Consider the following 18822-nt stretch of genomic DNA (forward strand, 5'->3'; position numbering starts at 1 on the left):
GCATGCAAGTTTCCATGTGTAGCAGCCATAAAATTTCGAGTCCCATGCAGGGATTCGAACAAAGGACCTTCTAATCCGAAGTCGGACGCCTTGTCCACATGACCAAAGAGGTTAACCCCGTCAGCAAGCTGACAAGGTAAGGATGTCATCTGTGGGATGACTCCACGCCCTGCTACATACTCCCCCGTCAACAGAAGGCACGTCCCGAGCCGCATAGTTGGGTACTGAGACTTATTTTGCTCAAATTTGACATGAACATGCTCAGCCCCACGTTGGGCGCCAATGTAGCGGCCATAAAATTTCCGAGTCCCGTGCAAGGATTCGAACCACGGACCTTCTAATCCGAAGTCGGAAGCCTTGTCCACATGACCAAAGAGGTTAACCCCGTCAGCAAGCTGACAAGGTAAGGATGTCATCTGTGGGATGACTCCACGCCCTGCTACACATGCATCACTATCTTATTCCTTACAGATGAAAGCATGTCTTTAGAAACCTAAGTGATGTGAAAAGATTGCAAGGGTTTTATGGCACTGGATAGGACACGCCCACTAACTGTTTCATGATTGGTTGTTAACAGAAGGCGCAGGTCTTGTGTTGCATTATTGCTCTGTACATCAGTGGTAATCAATAAATAAGCAGGCTGTGAAGTTATTGTTGAAGTTTTCATTAATAAGAACTGAATTCAATATGTTTTTGTGTTATGGAAATGTGAATGTTGAAACCATTGTGCCCAGTTTCCTAAATCTTCATACTGAATCAATTGTCAAATAAATTAGTACCAGGTTCTCTCTGATAAGTGGGGAAAAGATTGTTAAACCCAAGTTTTATTAATGTCAGTTATTCTGTTATCAGATTTTTCAAATTAAAATATGTAAACAAAAATAGATATCAACAAGAAATGTCGGCTCGGTAGTGGTGTTTCGAACTCAAGTGTTCCATGCAGATGTTTCATAGTCTAACTTCGAACGGAAATGCCAAGAGTTACGTCCCCTAGGAGTGGATGCTCTTCCGTCTCTCGAGTCTGTGTTCTATGTGGCATATTTCACAATGATTCACAGTCTTTTTGTCATCAATAACAGCGGGTATGATATTGTGGAAGTTTTGTGTGTGTAGCATATGGCATGTTTGTTTTATCTGTGTAATGTTTTCTCCCTAGTTTAACAGCAGTCCGGGAATTTTGACCGGTGTCGATTGGTCATGTGAGTGGGAGGGTTATGTCTCGAATAATAAAGAATTTTGATTAACACGATGGACACCGTAACATAAAGCTCAACATGGAAGAATTATATACACACAATAATCAACACAGCCATAGGCACTGACGTACTTCTACGTACTTCACATCAGTTTCACGGAAGTCACTGACATAAACACATATTTTGGTTGAAAGATGTAGTTGACTGGCAAAATACCAGTCACTTATTAGCAAATATAAATAAAAATGAATTCAAAAAGGTTTTCCAGTTATCTTGGTCTGGACCCTCTATTATCGCAGTAGTTAATCTTTGTCTCTATCAGGATTATAAACTCCTCCTGACATTTGGCATTTTATATATATTTTGAGCTGACTGATGTTTCATCTTCATTTCTGTCGCAAATATTGTGGCACACAATCGCAACTTCAGTTCAGCCAGCTATTGTTAGTTCAGCCAGCTAAACATTGTGTTTGGAACACTATTATCGCACTACGTATTTAGCTGGCTGAACTAAATAGCGCAATTGCCTCGTTTGACACGGAAATTGAAGCAACTCTCTATTATCGCAGTATTGGTATTTACTTACTATGGAACTGTGGTACAAGCAAATGACACTGTCAAACCGTTTACTTAAGACAAGTAAGAAATCTAAATAGTTTTTACTGTAAGACAAGTAAGAAATGTAAATAGTTTTAATGTTATATATTATTTAGGAATTTCATGAAGATTAGTAATATCATCATGTTTTAGCCAAAACAATTGACACTTCTATTTATTTGGATACAAGGTAACAATAACGTAACAAAATAATGTTTTGCTGCCTTAAAATGTGCCATACAATTTGCAAGAGCATTTGATGAATTTTTATGTAAGTTTTATATGTAAACTGCTGATGCGGGGTGTGGTATTTGCGCTGTACCAGTGTTTTCATGTTCCGCGATAATAGAGAGTCCCAGTATAATACCTGTCAAATGAAAGTACCTCCAACCACTGTCGAGGTTCTGGGTAGGGAAGGTTTCTGCCTGTAAGTCCTGTTTATTTTTACTATCATTCTATGCCTAAGAATAGATGCCTAACACTAAACCCTCAAAATAATCCTAATGAATAGAATACATTTCAAGCAGGGGTTACGGGGGGAACTCTTACCATGGGTAGAATCAGCCCCCATTAGCCTAATGTTTACTGGCCATAAACAAGATAAGTCAGGGTTTAGAACTGAGTGTGTGGTCAGTTACTGTCATTCTGATGGATAGCTTGAACTGTTGGTCATGCATTCAGTACCAGGTTAAGTTACATGTTTCAGACTCATTTATTTGCAGTTGGTAGGAACACTACGTTTATGAAATTATGAACGGTCCCTAATTTTATCTGGTATATTACTAAATCGCCCTCTTATTTGTTTGTTATGGGAGTGTATTAGGTGTCACCATATAGGTCAGTCAGGTCAGGCTGTAGCCGATAGCCGCGGTGCTGTTCCATACAGTCAAGACATGACCCTGCATCAGGGACGAGGACACCACCTTCAAAAATTCTATTCAGATTCTAGTGGCCAATTACATCTCATATTTTCTTGAGATTTAACACAAATATTTCCTGTGTGTTCTTAACTGAAAAATAAACATAGATGTACTCCCAGATAATTTCTGTGTTCTCCCCCCGCAGTCATATTTTGACTATATAGGACCGCATCACAGCTCTCAGCTAGTTAGGGTGATGGGAAACAGAAGGTTGAGATTTGTAAAACAGTAAATATTTCACATTCAGCCTGAGACATTCATGCCAGCTTGCCAGCCTCAGACTACTAAATTGAATGTAGTCTAATTGACTTGTAAGAACTGGGGGCAATTACTCTGAACCAGTTCTTAATGCTCAGGTTTGCTACAAACTGGAACTGAATCATACTGGTGTAAATTTAGACATTGCAAATTTGTTTTGTCTTGTTGAGCAAGAGGGACAACCAATTCATACTATGAGCATGATGAGTGAAATAAAGTCCCAGAGTAGTTTTATAAATCAGTTTCTTTCTGTAATTCCAGCAGTATGTTTCTTTAGTTACAGCAGTATGTGTCACTTGCAGCGTGTACAGGTGTTTACTAAATTCTGAAATATGTGTATGTTAATTTTGGCAATGATATATTTGTGAAATTTCTTCTTGCCTTGCCTAAGTTATATTTGTAAATAGAACCCCAAATGTTAATGTCACCAGTTATCACAGTATTCAGCATAGTGAGATATTGAATGAAGGGTTTTGCAATCACGTGAAGTTTGAAGTCTTGGTGACTTTGATATTATGGCCTAATCACTAGGTAGATGAATCTATTTTGAAATAAATTTGATCAATATATACTCTTCAAAACAAGAAACTTGACACAGGAAAAATTTGAATTTTAGGAAACATTTGACACAAACCAATCCATGCTGAATCCCAACATGTGGGGGAATGGTTGCCTACAACAGAACGTTTGAAAAAAGAAACATTGAACAAAAACGTAATGTTACACTCATGTCTGTAGTGAATCGCTAAAACGCACCCTACATGAAATGCACGTGCATCATGAAATTGTGTATCACCCTGAGCTGAAGCCTATGACTGTAGACTTTAACAAGCCACATCAATGGTACTCCACATGCATTGCTTGAAGCCACTATAGACGACAAGAGAATGAAAAGACTGACAGCTCAATGACACAACGCCATCGGCCGTTTACAAGGATGGACATCACAGCATGATGTGGCAAGGCACTTCAGCGTGTCCAGACAGACCATCTCAAACCTCTGGACCCGATACAAAAGTACTGGGAGTGTTAATGACAGACCCAGGTCAAGTGGACCTGGAGCTACCACCGCCGCCCAGGATCGCTACATGCGGTTGAGACATTTTCGTTCAAACACCTCAGCCGCATCATCCACAACAATCCAAATCCCTGGACTGCTCTGAAATTTCCAACCAGACAGTATGCAATTGGTTATGGAAAGCCAGACTTTTTGCCAGAAGGCCAGATCAATGTCACATTGTTCCCTCCATCAACATGATGTTTGGAGCATGACAATCCTCGACGTCACGTTGCACGTGTTTGACAGGTCTTCCTCCAGCAATGTTCAGTTGTTACCTTGGCCTTCTCGATCACAGGATTTGTCCCCCATTGAACATCTATGGGATACTCTTGATCGACGCTCGCGCCAGCGTAATCCGCCACCTCAGACACTACAAGAACTGCACACAGCACTTCAGCAAGTGTATCAAAACATTCCTCAAGACAGCATCTCCTTTCTTCTATGGGTCACCGCTGCCAAGATGTTATCGATGCTCATGGTGGTAACACCAGATACTGACATTTTACTCTGAACCAAGTGGTTTTACCAAACACTTTCTGGATAATCATGTTTTGGAAATTTGTAAAGTGATGATTTTACTGTAACTGAGCAATGATGTCATGGTTGAATCAGTTATATGCACTCAGTAAGTAAACTCCAAAACAGCATGTCAAGTTTCTTTCTTTGAAGAGTATACATATAAATTGTTATTTCTTGTTGTTCATATATTTCTTAGGTTGGCTGTTTGGCCTTCCACCAGTTTCATAATCAGGCTGTGTTAGGGATGAGGAGATGTCACCATGGTTACTTTTTAAATACCTTTGTTCACTGTTGTTTTTCAGAGATGTGTTTATGGAAAAGCATTGGAAAAGTGTGATACACAAATCAATATGTGACTACTTTTTGAAGCCCAGAATAAGGTGAGTTTGATGTGGTCTGAGGGTATTAACTACAACAAATATCAAACAATATTATGAACCACTTTTTAGATTTGTACTTGTACTTGAAAATATTAGGGGTGAAACGGTATGCTCTTACCATGGTACGGTATGTATTGCGGTACAAGACCTTTGCTTTGGTTCGTTATATGAGATATGATCATAATGAAGAAAATTGACATATGGCAAAGAAATGCATAGATTTTGATAAAACGATTCGAATTCTAGACCTTTTAGGTAAGGTATAAAAAGGTTAAGAAATTGACGATACGAAAACTGAAAATACTGAATTTTTGGATTGCATTACAGTATACCGAACCAAAGGCAAAATACTGCGGTCTACTAATACCGGGGTATACCGTTTCACCCCTAGAAAATATTGTTAAAAATAATAACTAAAATTTTGGATAAGTCAGTGATAGGTTTTAAATTAGAAAATTGCTCGTAAAGCTTACAAAGTATAATGTTGCAACACATTCACGAGAAGTATAAATCATCTATCTTAACGGTAACGGAAGTTGTTACTATTTTCCTCGAATGCAAACTCGTGAATAAACAAAGGACCTCTTTGTCTTTCAACACGGATTTCAGTATAGGCAATTAATGTGAAGTTTTGTTTGTGTACTGTTTAACGGCATACTCAGCAATATTCCAGCTTTAAGATGGCTATATACAGAACATCAAACACCACAGCAGCACCTGCAAGTTATGAAAAAGGAATGATACTTTATTGAAGACAGCTTATCTATTATATTATTTCTTTATTGTAAACCAAAAGTCACTGTGTTCTTTCATCTGATTGGTTGAAAAAACGTGATCAAATGGTATTCATGATATAATAAGAACTTCTTATCCATAAAGTATCATACCTTTCTTATTATTCAAATGCCAATCAAACAAGGCACCTGTAAGTTGTTCTTTGACGGGTGTGTTTGAGTGAAATGTCCTCAGACAACCCAAGAACAACTGTTCCCTCTGTTGACATAGTACATGGCCAATATAAGCTGATGTTACAAAACCAGACATCAATGAACTTAGTCTCTAATGGACAGTTAGCCTTAATTATGCAGATTATGTTGGCCTCAAAGGCTCAAAGGGCCCTTACCATGCATGCTGGTGAAGGTGATGATGTCTGTCTCTCTGTCCCAGGCCTCCTGCCCTGAGGATGTGCCACCAGTCATTTCTACTCCCCATCACTACCTCATAAACATCTACAGGAACAGCCTTTACTTCGTCGCTGTTACCACAACTGAGGGTGAGTGTCAACAACACATTTATCAGTCATTTAACTCAGAACCCCATGTGGGGTCAAGTTTGAATAGGTTCCGTATCTCGTATAGATTCTGTTCCGTACCAAGTTATCGTATCTCATTAGTGTAAATTGTTGATCAAATACATGATTATAGGGTCGGACTCGATTCTTTACTGCCACCGTTTCAGATAATGAATATTACTGCTCCTGGTATACCAACCACTTAGTAATGGGGGAGCTTAAGATGACCTGGACAATAAAGGTGGTTTAGATTGCTGTGCAGAGTTGTGTCCCTTGTCATTGAACAATATTATGAGTGAGTTAGTGAGTTTAGTTTTACGCTACTTTTATCAATATTCCAGCCATATTACAGCGGAAATGGGCTTCACACATTGTACCCATGTTTGGAATTGAAACCGGGTCCTCAGCGTGTTTTGCGAATGCATTAACCACTTGGCTACCCCACCGCCCCACGCAAAATTATGATTATACAATAAAGGATGTCACTTACATTGTGACGTAATGTAAAATGGTTCGATTACGAGGGGGCACACTCGAATGGCACAGTGACGGGATAACGTCAATCAATTGTTACGTCATCAAAAAACTATACCTTTAATGTCTGACAATGTTTGTTTTTTTCGATTGTTCTAACCGCTAGGAATCTTAGAATCATGAATAATTATTTGTATTCGTTACCCAATATTCGTGATACGTATCATATTCGCCACATAGTGTATTCGTTACAGCCCTAGTACAAAGTTTGAATGAAGACATGAGCGATGTATATATCAGGAATGGCCTGTTTAAACTCAAATTGATTTCTTTTCAGAACAGAAATATCCGATAATTCTATGTACATGTTTCAGTTTCGGTAGTTCTAACCATTCCTGTGTCCATATTCTTTTGCTACAATTAAACGTTCTTTAGAACTGACGTCCATCCATTCTTTGTGTTTGTATGTGTACAATACAACCTTGTTTCAGTTCCCCCACTGTTTGTGGTGGAGTTCCTGCACAGGATTTGTGACACTTTTGAGGACTACTTCAATGATTGCACTGAGTCCCAGCTCAAGGAACACTACGTTATAGTCTATGAGGTAGGGAACACTATATAGTCTATAAAGTGAGGAACACTATAGTCTGTTATAGTCTATAAAGTGAGGAACACTATGTTATAGTCTATAAAGTGAGGAACACTATGTTATAGTCTATAAAGTGAGGAACACTATGTTATAGTCTATGAGGTAGGGAACACTATATAGTCTATAAAGTGAGGAACACTACGTTATAGTCTATAAAGTGAGGAACACTATGTTATAGTCTATAAAGTGAGTGATGTTATAGAACAGTATGTTATAGTCTATAAAGTGAGGAACACTATGTTATAGTCTATAAAGTGAGGAACACTATGTTATAGTCTATAAAGTGAGGAACACTATGTTATGTCTATAGTCTATAAAGTGAGGAACACTATGTTATAGTCTATAAAGTGAGGAACACTATAAAGTGAGGAACACACTATGTTATAGTCTATAAAGTGAGGAACACTACGTTATAGTCTATAAAGTGAGGAACACTATGTTATAGTCTATAAAGTGAGGAACACTATGTTATAGTCTATAAAGTGAGGAACACTATGTTATAGTCTATAAAGTGAGGAACACTATGTTATAGTCTATAAAGTGAGGAACACTATGTTATAGTCTATAAAGTGAGGAACACTATGTTATAGTCTATAAAGTGAGGAACACTATGTTATAGTCTATAAAGTGAGGAAACACTATGTTACGTTATAGTCTATAAAGTGAGGAACACTATATAGTTATAGTCTATAAAGTGAGGAACACTATAGTTATAGTCTTATAAAGTGAGGAACACTATGTTATAGTCTATAAAGTGAGGAAACAGTCTATGTTATAGTCTATAAAGTGAGGGAACACTATGTTATAGTCTATAAAGTGAGGAACACTATGGCGTTATAGTCTATAAAGTGAGGAACACTATGTTATAGTCTATAAAGTGAGGAACACCTATGTTTATGCTATAGTATATAAAGTGAGGAACACTATGTTATAGTCTATAAAGTGAGGAACACTATGTTATAGTCTATAAAGTGAGGAACACGTTATAGTCTATGGAACACTATAGTGCTATGAGTGAGGAACACTATGTATATAGTATAGTCTATAAAAGTGAGGAACACTACGTTATGTTATAGTCTATAAAGTGAGGAACATTATGTTATAGTCTATAAATTGAGGAACACTATGTTATAGTCTATAAAGTGAGGAACACTACGTTATAGTCTTTAAAGTGAGGAACACTATGTTATAGTCTTTAAAGTGAAGAACACTATGTTATAGTCTTAATGAGGAACACTATCACATAGTCTAGGAAGCAAGGCTCAAGACCAACACATATTATTCTCACATTAAGTGCTTGGTTGTACATCTTGTGTGTTCTCAAATTTTATGCCATTTAGGTTTATCTAGTTAATCAGTAAATGTGCATCAATTTTTGTTGAGACTTCTTGACTTTTTGGGTTCCTTTATTTTTATTATTGAGGTTATTGAGGCGTTGACTCATTGATCTTTACCACATATTTTGAATTCGTATAATGTCCCAAATTATTATTACAACCATTGTAAGAATTGTTGATTTGCTATGTTTCTGAAACATTGCTAGTGGGATGTTGGCCTGTTGACCACTGCTCTATCCCACTGTGTTTAGCTGCTGGACGAGATGCTGGACAATGGCTTCCCACTGGCTGTTGAGTCAAACGTGTTGAAGGAGCTCATCAAACCACCCAACTTCCTTCGTACCATCACAGACACCGTTACTGGCAAGTCAACCAGGTCAGTTGTCTCCCTTTGTAGCCTTCACTCTGTAATGTTAGTGGGGCGGTGGGGTAGCCTAATGGTTAAAGCGTCCACTTGTCACGCCAAAGACCGAGATTCGATTCCCCACATGGGTACAATGTGTAAAGCCCATTCTAAGATGCCTAGTGGTTAGAACAATCGAAAAAATAAAACATTATCAGACAATAAAGGTATAGTTGACGCAAGCGTCCTCGTACTTTAACTATAATAGTTAATGGCGAAAGTGTGCTTTATTACACTATACATGGTGGTAGAGCGAACTGTATTTCTAAATTTCTGGTGTCGACCAGCCATAATATTGCCTGTATATTGCTAAAAGCAGCGTAAAAACAAACTCGCTCGCTCACTCACTGTAATTTTAGTATTACTATTTAGGTTATTGTCTCCTCTTGTGTTCTTGAATCTTGAACAGATAAGCACCATTGTCACAAACTGACCGTATAAACAGAGAGAGTAGGGTTGGTTTGGGTTTGGATGTTGCATATTTTGAGCAGTATCAAAGGGAACATTAGACCTGGCTTTCACCCAATGTGCAAATTCTTCACCAAACCTGGTTCCCTGCTTGTTGTAAGAGGTGACTTAAAGGATCATAATGTACCACAACATCATTGCTCACAGTGTCACTGGATTGTGTGGTCCAGACTCAATTATTTACAAACACCTACGTGCAAACACCTATTTGCGGGTACAGTAACATGCAGTGAACTTGGACAAAGTACTGTGACTATGTGTCCCAGTCCACCCAGCTGTGAATGGGTACCTCGTTAGGATAAGAAAGCCACAATAACTCGGTGCGCCTAGTGGCTGCAAGAGTTGTATACTCCCCAGGGAGTTGAGATTGATAATATGATGTGCCATTGAGATTGACATCCAGTGATCGAGGGAAACAATACCAGCGCCTTGAGTAAGCACTAGTTGCCTGGATATGTGCGCTATATAAATATCCTATAATAATAAATATCCTATAATAATAATAATAATTTACAGGCCTCTGTCATGTAGGTAGAATTGTGCGGAGTGTGTATATATTGCAACATGTATCGTTTGAGAAGTGTTATGCAGCATACCAGTTGTGCTGGTATTTATGATCCACTTCGTGTGTAGCGTGAGTGCCACCCTGCCCACTGGTCAGCTGTCAAACATTCCTTGGAGGCGAACAGGGGTTAAGTACACAAACAACGAGGCCTACTTCGATGTGATCGAGGAAATTGATGCCATCATTGACAAGTCTGGTTCTACCGTCATAGCTGAGATACAGGGATATGTAAGTAGAAGCTGATCCAGTGTTTTATGGTGGTAAAATTTGATGGGTTTGTAGCAGAGAGTTTAAGGAGCAGGTCGCACAAGTTATTTTTTTTTCTTCAGGTACTTTAGCTTAAGAATGATATTCTATTAACATTTTATTATTGTCTTTGAATGGTCCAGTCTTTACAGTCCTGTGATATATCTGTCAATCATTGCTATCTGGTGAGTTGATTGTGTTTTCTCTGCGCAGATTGACTGTTTGATCAAACTGAGTGGGATGCCTGATCTCACCTTATCCTTTATCAATCCTCGTCTTCTTGATGATGTCAGCTTCCATCCGTGTGTGCGATTCAAGAGATGGGAAGTGAGTATTAACTGTCACAGATCTTCACATGATAACATCTCACATTCACTGAGTCCGTACCTTGAGTCTGTACCCTTGCCACAGGCAAGGTGCTCTTTGAGCTCGTGCCCAGGCTTGGTTGCTTTCATGACTGTTATTTACAGACCACCGCCATATGACTGGAATATTGCTGAGTGCGGCGTAAAACTAAACTCACTCATTTGTTATGGTTTGGGGTGTTGTTCATGATATCAGTCACGGGTTCGTCTGGTCAAAACTTGGTAAACTACAGGCCACCACCACATAGCTGGCATACAGATGAGTGTGGGTTTATGCAAACATTTTATCTTGAGCTGCTAAGTATTTTGGGTTTTTTTTCACTTCTTAATACTTTTATTTCAGAGTGAGCGAATCTTGTCATTTGTTCCACCCGATGGCCACTTCCGTCTGATGTCATACCACATAGGAACCCAGAAGTGAGTCCATACTGCTGCATATCAGATAAGATCCAAGTTGGGACTGTTCTTCAGCCACTCGCTGACATGACATTGTGTCCAGATTATATAGATCAGTTCTCATGATATCAAACACTGGATTGTCTGACTCAATTATTTACAGACCACTGTCATATAGCTGGAATATTGCTGAGTGTGGCGTTAAACATCAGACAAACCTTACTGTTACAAAGTTCATTCTAGAACCTTCTTCCTTGGAAGGGGCGGTGAGGTAGCCTAGTGGTTAAAGCGTTGGCTCGTCACGCCAAAGACCCGGGTTCGAATCCCTACATGGGTACATTGTGTGAAGCCCATTTCTGGTGTCCCCCGCCGTGATGTTGCTGGAATATTGCTAAAAGCAGCGTAAAACCAAACTCAGTCAGTCAGTCAGTCTTCCTTGGACTGATGGATACTCCTGGAGAGCAGACGGTCAGGAGTTTATCCCATGGACGGGTAGTACAAAAAGTTGTACCTGTCGTTACCCTGTCTGATGCTCCTGGGGAGCAGACGGTCAGGGTTTTATCCCATGGACGGGTAGTACAAAAAGTTGTACCTGTCGTTACCCTGTCTGACGCTCAGCATTAAAGGGATTAAATAAGGTCTGGTTGGCTCAGAGTAGTATACTGTGGGGCATCAACATGAAACTATGGCATGACATATCAGACGATGGTAAGGTTTTTGTAAATACTAGTACAAGCAGCCACACAAAGGGACAGGCGTGGTATTATACAAATGCAGCAATCTTGAACACAACATTTGACTTCCATTTAACCGCTTCTTGTCCTTTGGTGCAGCATTGCCATGGCTGTATCTTTCAGATACAAGAATTATCAATGATTTCAGACAGTTGGAGACATTCAAAACAGTCAGTTCTTTTTCAGAAGACTTTGTGATTGGCTCAGATAGTTGATCACATAGCAGCTACCAAATGGTTAAGACATGTAAGACACGATTAGTTTTAGTAAACCAGTGTGACGGTAAAACCTTTGCTGATAGAATTACTTCCACATGTGGAAAATATCACTTGTCAACGAACCTCGATCTGCTACCATTTGTTCATGCCCTTTTACCCCCGTAACATCACGACAGCAGACAGCACATATGCTTCCTTCTAGCCATATTTATTTCCCGACTACTTTCGCCAGATACAATCTCGTAGCCTCTCGCGCATGCATAATTAATATCAACACTAGAGATTGTAACTCAGTTGAAACACTGATGTTAAGTCAAGTGCACCCAGGAAACAAGTGAGGGTTTGTTTCAGCTTTAGCAAACTGAGGAGCCTAGATACAGATTGGCAGTACTATTATCTTGACAGCTAGTTGTGTGTAGTTGACAGTGAAGAGGATTTCTGTTGAATATTCTGAGGATATATGAATATCTTATTAAATTATATATGATATTTGTGTGAATACAATCAAAATGCAGTATTTACAGCAATGATGTAATAGAGATATTATTCTTAATGGCCACCTCTGTTTGTATGGTGTTAAGTCCCAATACCTATTCACCCCATTATATAGATGGAACATAGGGTGGGGCATTTTGAATTCACTAAACTAGCAATGTATTTTAAGGTAGTAACGAATATTTTGTTCTATTTCAGTATTGTCGCCATTCCTATTTATCTCCGACACAATATATCATTCCGAGATGGCAACTCCGGAAGGTTTGATGTCACGATTGGACCCAAACAGACCTTGGGAAAAACAGTAAGTAAAATCTACAAAAGCCTTCAGTGTATCTGATGTTAATTGTAACTTTGATGGCAGTCAAACTGGCTCAAGAACATTAAATTGATTGGATGTACTTGTGGAAATGTTTCATAGAAACTAAAGTCAACTGGTGTCTGCGCTATTTTTGGTTTTTATGGCAAAAAATTCCTATCAGTGAACCATTGATAAGCATTTGTATAAATTTCTTCACTTATCAGACAAGTGGTCCAATATTTTTGGAAGGTTAATCTTTATTATTGTTTTTGTCTCTTGTAATTACGAGTACAGATAGAACACCCAATGTGTGCAGTGATACTATATTCAGTGATATGCTGAGCTAACGCCATCCTGGTGAGAAGGCCAGGTTGGTGTCAGTAGCAGCATGATGATTAGTTCTGGATTACGTGGCCTTAGAACCTGTCCAAGTATTATACTCAGTTAAATATACTACTAGGGTATGAGTAGTTCACAGTTGTAGGCTGCGGTATGTGTATAAACTTTTAATGAGAAGTGTTAGTTATTGACACAAAATGTATTTTATGACCAGTAACTTGTTCCATCGTAGTTGATTTTTTTATTGAATATTCTTTTTTTATTAGGGGCTTTGGGGTAGTCTAATGGTTAAAGCGCTCGCTCGTCATGCCGAGGACCCGGGTTCGATACCCCTCATGGGTACAATGTGTGAAGCGCATTTCTGGTGTCCCCCCGCTGTGATATTGCTGGAATATTGCTAAAAGCGGCGTAAAACTAAACTCACTTTTTTATGAAATCATCCAATATGAGCAGTGTCAAAATGTGTTAGTAACAGGATTATTGATCAAACATTAGGACTTTTGCTGTATTGTGTCTTGCAGATAGAGAATGTGACGCTGGAGGTGCCGTTCCCCAAGTCGGTTCTGAATGTCACGCTAACCACAAGTCAGGGGAAGTACACATTCGACCCGGTCACCAAACTCATGACGTGGGATGTCGGCAAGATTGATGCTGCCAAACTGCCAAACATCAAAGGCAATGTAAGCAGGGAGACATGTCCACAGTATTGACTGAAACCTGTATCGATTCTGGATGTTTTGTGTGTTATAACAGAGCATGCTTTGTTCTTGAGTTCTGTAAGAGTTGACTGAATGGTCTGACTTGGTTGATCGTGTCTTTGTACCCTGATGGCAAGAATTTTTGCCTTCAATATTTGATCAATGGATTTTGGGCACACTTTGCAATTGAGTGCTGTTTTGCATCACTGAATTTCAAGGTTTGGCCTTGGTAGCTGAAATATTGCCAGTTGTAGAATAAAACTCAAGTCACATGCTCTACAATTGAAATATTTGTGCATCTATCGTCAAGAAAAAAGCCTAATGTTTAAAGTGTTCCCTCATTACGTTGATTTCCCTCATGGGTACAATGTGTGGAACCCATTTCTGGTGCCCCCCCTGCATTGACTTTTGCTGGAATATTGCTAAAAACGGCATCAAACCCAATTACTCACTCACTCTAGTTCCAGCAGGCCAGTGAGTGGTTAAAGCATTCTGTTCCTCACAATGTGAGAAGCCAATTTCTGGTGGCCCCCCGCAGTGATATTGCTGGAATATTGCTAAAAGCAGGGGTAATACCAAATTCACTCACTCGCTTACTCACTCTGGTATCCCTCCACCGTGTCATTTACTGGAATATTGCTAAAAGCGGGGTAATACCAAATTCACTCACTCGCTTACTCACTCTGGTATCCCTCCACCGTGATATTGCTGGAATATTGCTAAAGCACGTGATGAGCTGGGGTAAAACTAAATTCACTCACTCGCTTACTCACTCTGGTATCCCTCCACCATGATATTGCTGGAATATTGCTAAAAGCGGGGTAATACCAAATTCACTCACCGCTATTACTCACTCTGGTATCCCCCCACCACGTGATATTGCTGGAATATTGCTAAAGCAGGGTAATACCAAATTCACTCACTTCGCTTACTCACTCTGGTATCCCTCCACGTGATATTGCTGGAATATTGCTAAAAGCGGGGGGCAATACCAAATTCACTCACCGTGATATTGCTGGAATATTGCTAAAAGCGGGGGTAAATACTCACTCTGGTATCCCTCCACCGTGATATTGCTGGAATATTGCTAAAAGTGGGGTACTACCAAATTCACTCACTCGCTTACTCACTCTGGTATCCCCCCACCGTGATATTGCTGGAATATTGCTAAAAGCGGGGTAATACTAAATTCACTCACTCGCTTACTCACTCTGGTATCCCTCCACCGTGATATTGCTGGAATATTGCTAAAAGCGGGGGGTAATACCAAATTCACTCACTAAACACTCACTCTGGTATCCCTCCACCAGTGATATTGCTGGAATATTGCTAAAAGCGGGGTAATACCAAATTCACTCACTCGCTTACTCACTCTGGTATCCCTCCACCGTGATATTGCTGGAATATTGCTAAAAGCGGGGTAATACCAAATTCACTCACTCGCTTACTCACTCTGGTATCCCTCCACCGTGATATTGCTGGAATATTGCTAAAAGCGGGGTAATACCAAATTCACTCACTCGCTTACTCACTCTGGTATCCCCCCGCAGTGATATTGCTGGAATATTGCTAAAAGCAGGGTAATACCAAATTCACTCACTCGCTTACTCACTCTGGTATCCCTCCACCGTGATATTGCTGGAATATTGCTAAAAGCGGGGTAATACCAAATTCACTCACTCGCTTACTCACTCTGGTATCCCTCCACCGTGATATTGCTGGAATATTGCTAAAAGCGTAAAAGGGTAATACCAAATTCACTCACGTGATATTGTTGGAATATTGCTAAAAGCTTACTCACTCTGGTATCCCTCCACCGTGATATTGCTGGAATATTGATAAAAGCAGTGTAAACCAAACTTGCTCCCTGTTCCAGTGGTGTGAAGTCGCTTCTTTTGTTTTCAGATTAGTCTTCAGACTGGTTCTGCTATTCCAGAGTCCAACCCTGTGTGTACGGTAAGATAATAGTTCCTGGTCTGACATCTCTGTGTGAACATATTTATAGGGATTTGTGGCCTTCATTTAGACTGGATGGTGAAAGCTGCTCAGACTTAATAAGAAAGTAAGATTCTTTATGGATAACAACTTCTTTATTATCCCCCGCCGCACGTTTAGCGCGAAGCAGGGGATATAGTATTAGGCTCTGTCCGTACGTACGAATTGAAATATCTTAAGAACCGTTCACTAGATTCTTTTCATATTTGGTACCTAGATTCATCACAGTATAAGAAAGGCCCAAGTCAGGTTTATCTCGGGAAGGCGCAGGGCCCAGTCGATTTTGGTGACCTTCACATAATTTTCAAGGTCATGGCGACACTTCGAAGATTTCAGCATATTAACCTACATGTTATGGTTTTCAGCGCGATACCTCAAGGGCCATTCACTGGAGTTTCTTCATATTTGACACCAAGCTTCATATAGGGAAGGCCCAGGGCCCAGTCAATTTTGGTGACCTTCACTTAATTTTCAAGGTCACAGAGACACTTTGAAGATTTCAGCATGTTAAATTGCATGCTAAGATAGTCAGCAAGATATCGCAAAAAATATTCACTGGATTTTCTTCATATTTGACACCAAGCTTCATCTAGGAAAGGCCCAGGGCGCAGTCAATTTTGGTGACCTTCACATAATTTTTAGGGTCACGACGACACTTTGAAGATTCCAGCATCTTAACCTGAATTGTCAGCAAGATATTTTAAGAACGGTTCACTGGATTTTCTTCATAGACTTTCAAGACTTCCCTTGAATGTTTTTCAATAAGCTATTTCTTTAGTACTAGTTTTGCATATTTCATACACTATGACATTCATGTCAAGGTCAAAGTCAGTCTTGAAAATATGTGTGTGTTTGAACAACTAAAGAGCAAGATATCAAGAGAGGTTGACTGGTCATGTATTTGTTTACATTTAAGTTCATCTTAAACTTTCATTATTATAAGTTTGATTTGATAATTTGCGGCGGGGGATTATGTTATATATTATGCGACGTTTCAGTATGGATTCTTATACCATTGTCAAGCAAGAGTCACGTCAGACTTGACGTGATTTGCCTTGCTATGAAAGTGACCTCAGATCTTTTTGCAGAGCGGTATCATATCTGAATACTAGATCTCATTTCCCTGAAATTAATTTGATTGAGATTTGCTGATACAGTATTATGTAATACAACCATGAATATCAAAATTATCAAATTAAATCCTCAGTTTAATGTAGGATTTAAAAACAGTACGTGTTGACAGGTCATTGTGAAGAATGGTCTGTCCAAAATTTGGGGTAATTTTTTAGTGTTTTGAAAGTGACCGAAACTTTCTGTCTGTAACAAACATTTGACACCAATTGGACATCCATGTAACCGCTCGCTCAACTTACCCACTCACTCACTCACTCACTCACTCACTCTTGCTCTGTTTTTCAGGTGACATTTACAATAAGTCAGCTGGCTGTGTCGGGAATCAAAGTGAATCGGCTGGACATGTATGGCGAGGTAAGACTTCATGATATGTACAGAGTACACTCCTGGGCTAACATAGCCTTCTGTCAAATAGAAATAACTAGATCATGTCAGCACTCCTAGACTAACACAGTCGTAAGTGTAGATGATTTGATTTTAGAAAGTGTTTTACCTTGCTCTCAGTGTGTGCAAAATTCAGTTTATATGATATGTTTATTTCTATATGTTTTCCTTTACTTTGGCTGATACAGAACCATCGTTATGCTAACTTAACTACTGTGTCAGTTTTTTATGTTACTATGGTTACAAGAAGCATTTTTTTTAGATTTTTCAATGTTTTCACTTCCATGCATATTTCTGTTGATATTTAAACATACCTGTCTATTATTTGTATGTCTAAATAGCAAGGGAAGTTTGGTGAAGTGTTAATGGCAGTGTATTAACACAAATACTGAAATAGTTGTTTATTTTATTGTCATTTAACTATAACACAACCTGTATTTGCAAACAGTGTTTGGCATATAACTCAAAAGCTGTTGATATCAAACCTTTGATTGACCAATCAGAATGAAGTATTTGTTTGTTTTTTTTAAATGTCATCATAAACTTTCACTTGCTAATCTAAATGAAGATAGGAACATACAAGAAGTTTAATTTTCACTGACCTTTTGGTCATTGCTGTAGAGAACAACGTATTCTTTTAGGATTTAAAGATATCAATAAATCATATTTTTTCACATTTCTGCATCCACTGTAACTCTGTGCTTGATGTTTAGTAAGGCCAGAGCAAGAAATGCTTCCAATCATTGTGTGGGTTATTTTAAACAGGTCAATGCAGTTTTTCCCTCATTCAGTATTCAGCCATTCAAAATTTTCCATAGTTTAGTCTTCAGTTGTCTTCTTTCATTAGTTATAATAAAACAAGACCCCTTACACAAAAATGTGGTTTAAAAAAGGAGGTAATTAAGTAAAAAGCTTTCAAATCTGGAATTTATTACAAACACATTTTTAGGTTTTAGTAAGTGTTGCCTGAACCTCAGTTATTGAAATATATGCCCCAAGGAGATGATGTAGTGTAAGCGTGATAAGTGAAATATACATGAAAACAATAGATATCAAAGGTCATACTGTATTAATCAATTCACTATCAGACTCAGACACAAAGTCTTGTAAATACTTGCAGAAAATATTATGTTACGATTTTGCCTTCTGAATGCAATATACAGAATTCATAGTTCTACCAAACATCCATCCTTCATTTGAATCTTGTCAGTGTACCCGATGCATAAAAAGGGCATCCTGACCCATGAAGATCTGGGTTAGAATTGATCTTCAGTAACCCATGCTTGTCGTAAGAGGCGACTAAAGGGATCGGATGGTCAGGCTCGCTGACTTGGTTGACACATGTCACCGTATCCCAATTGTGTAAATCGATGCTTGTGCAGTTGATAACTGGATTGTCT

The 18822-nt window shown here is 39.0% G+C and overlaps 1 protein-coding gene across 1 annotated transcript in view; it reads left to right on the forward strand.

The window, feature by feature from the left end:
* The first annotated feature begins 995 nt into the window (after positions 1–995).
* Positions 996–18822, forward strand: part of LOC124255961 (AP-3 complex subunit mu-2-like) — a 31208-nt gene continuing 13381 nt past the window's right edge. Inside the window, 13 exon segments of the mRNA XM_046689909.1 lie at positions 996–1082; positions 4853–4908; positions 4911–4930; positions 6098–6203; positions 7187–7299; positions 8933–9057; positions 10186–10345; positions 10577–10690; positions 11072–11145; positions 12770–12875; positions 13733–13891; positions 15815–15865; positions 17324–17392. Of these exon segments, the coding sequence (XP_046545865.1) occupies positions 1048–1082; positions 4853–4908; positions 4911–4930; positions 6098–6203; positions 7187–7299; positions 8933–9057; positions 10186–10345; positions 10577–10690; positions 11072–11145; positions 12770–12875; positions 13733–13891; positions 15815–15865; positions 17324–17392 (1188 nt within the window). The 5' untranslated portion in view covers positions 996–1047.

The sequence above is a fragment of the Haliotis rubra genome, unplaced genomic scaffold (assembly GCF_003918875.1).
Source record: "Haliotis rubra isolate DU_JTF1 unplaced genomic scaffold, ASM391887v1 Scf614, whole genome shotgun sequence".
Classification (NCBI taxonomy): Eukaryota; Metazoa; Mollusca; class Gastropoda; order Lepetellida; family Haliotidae; genus Haliotis; species Haliotis rubra.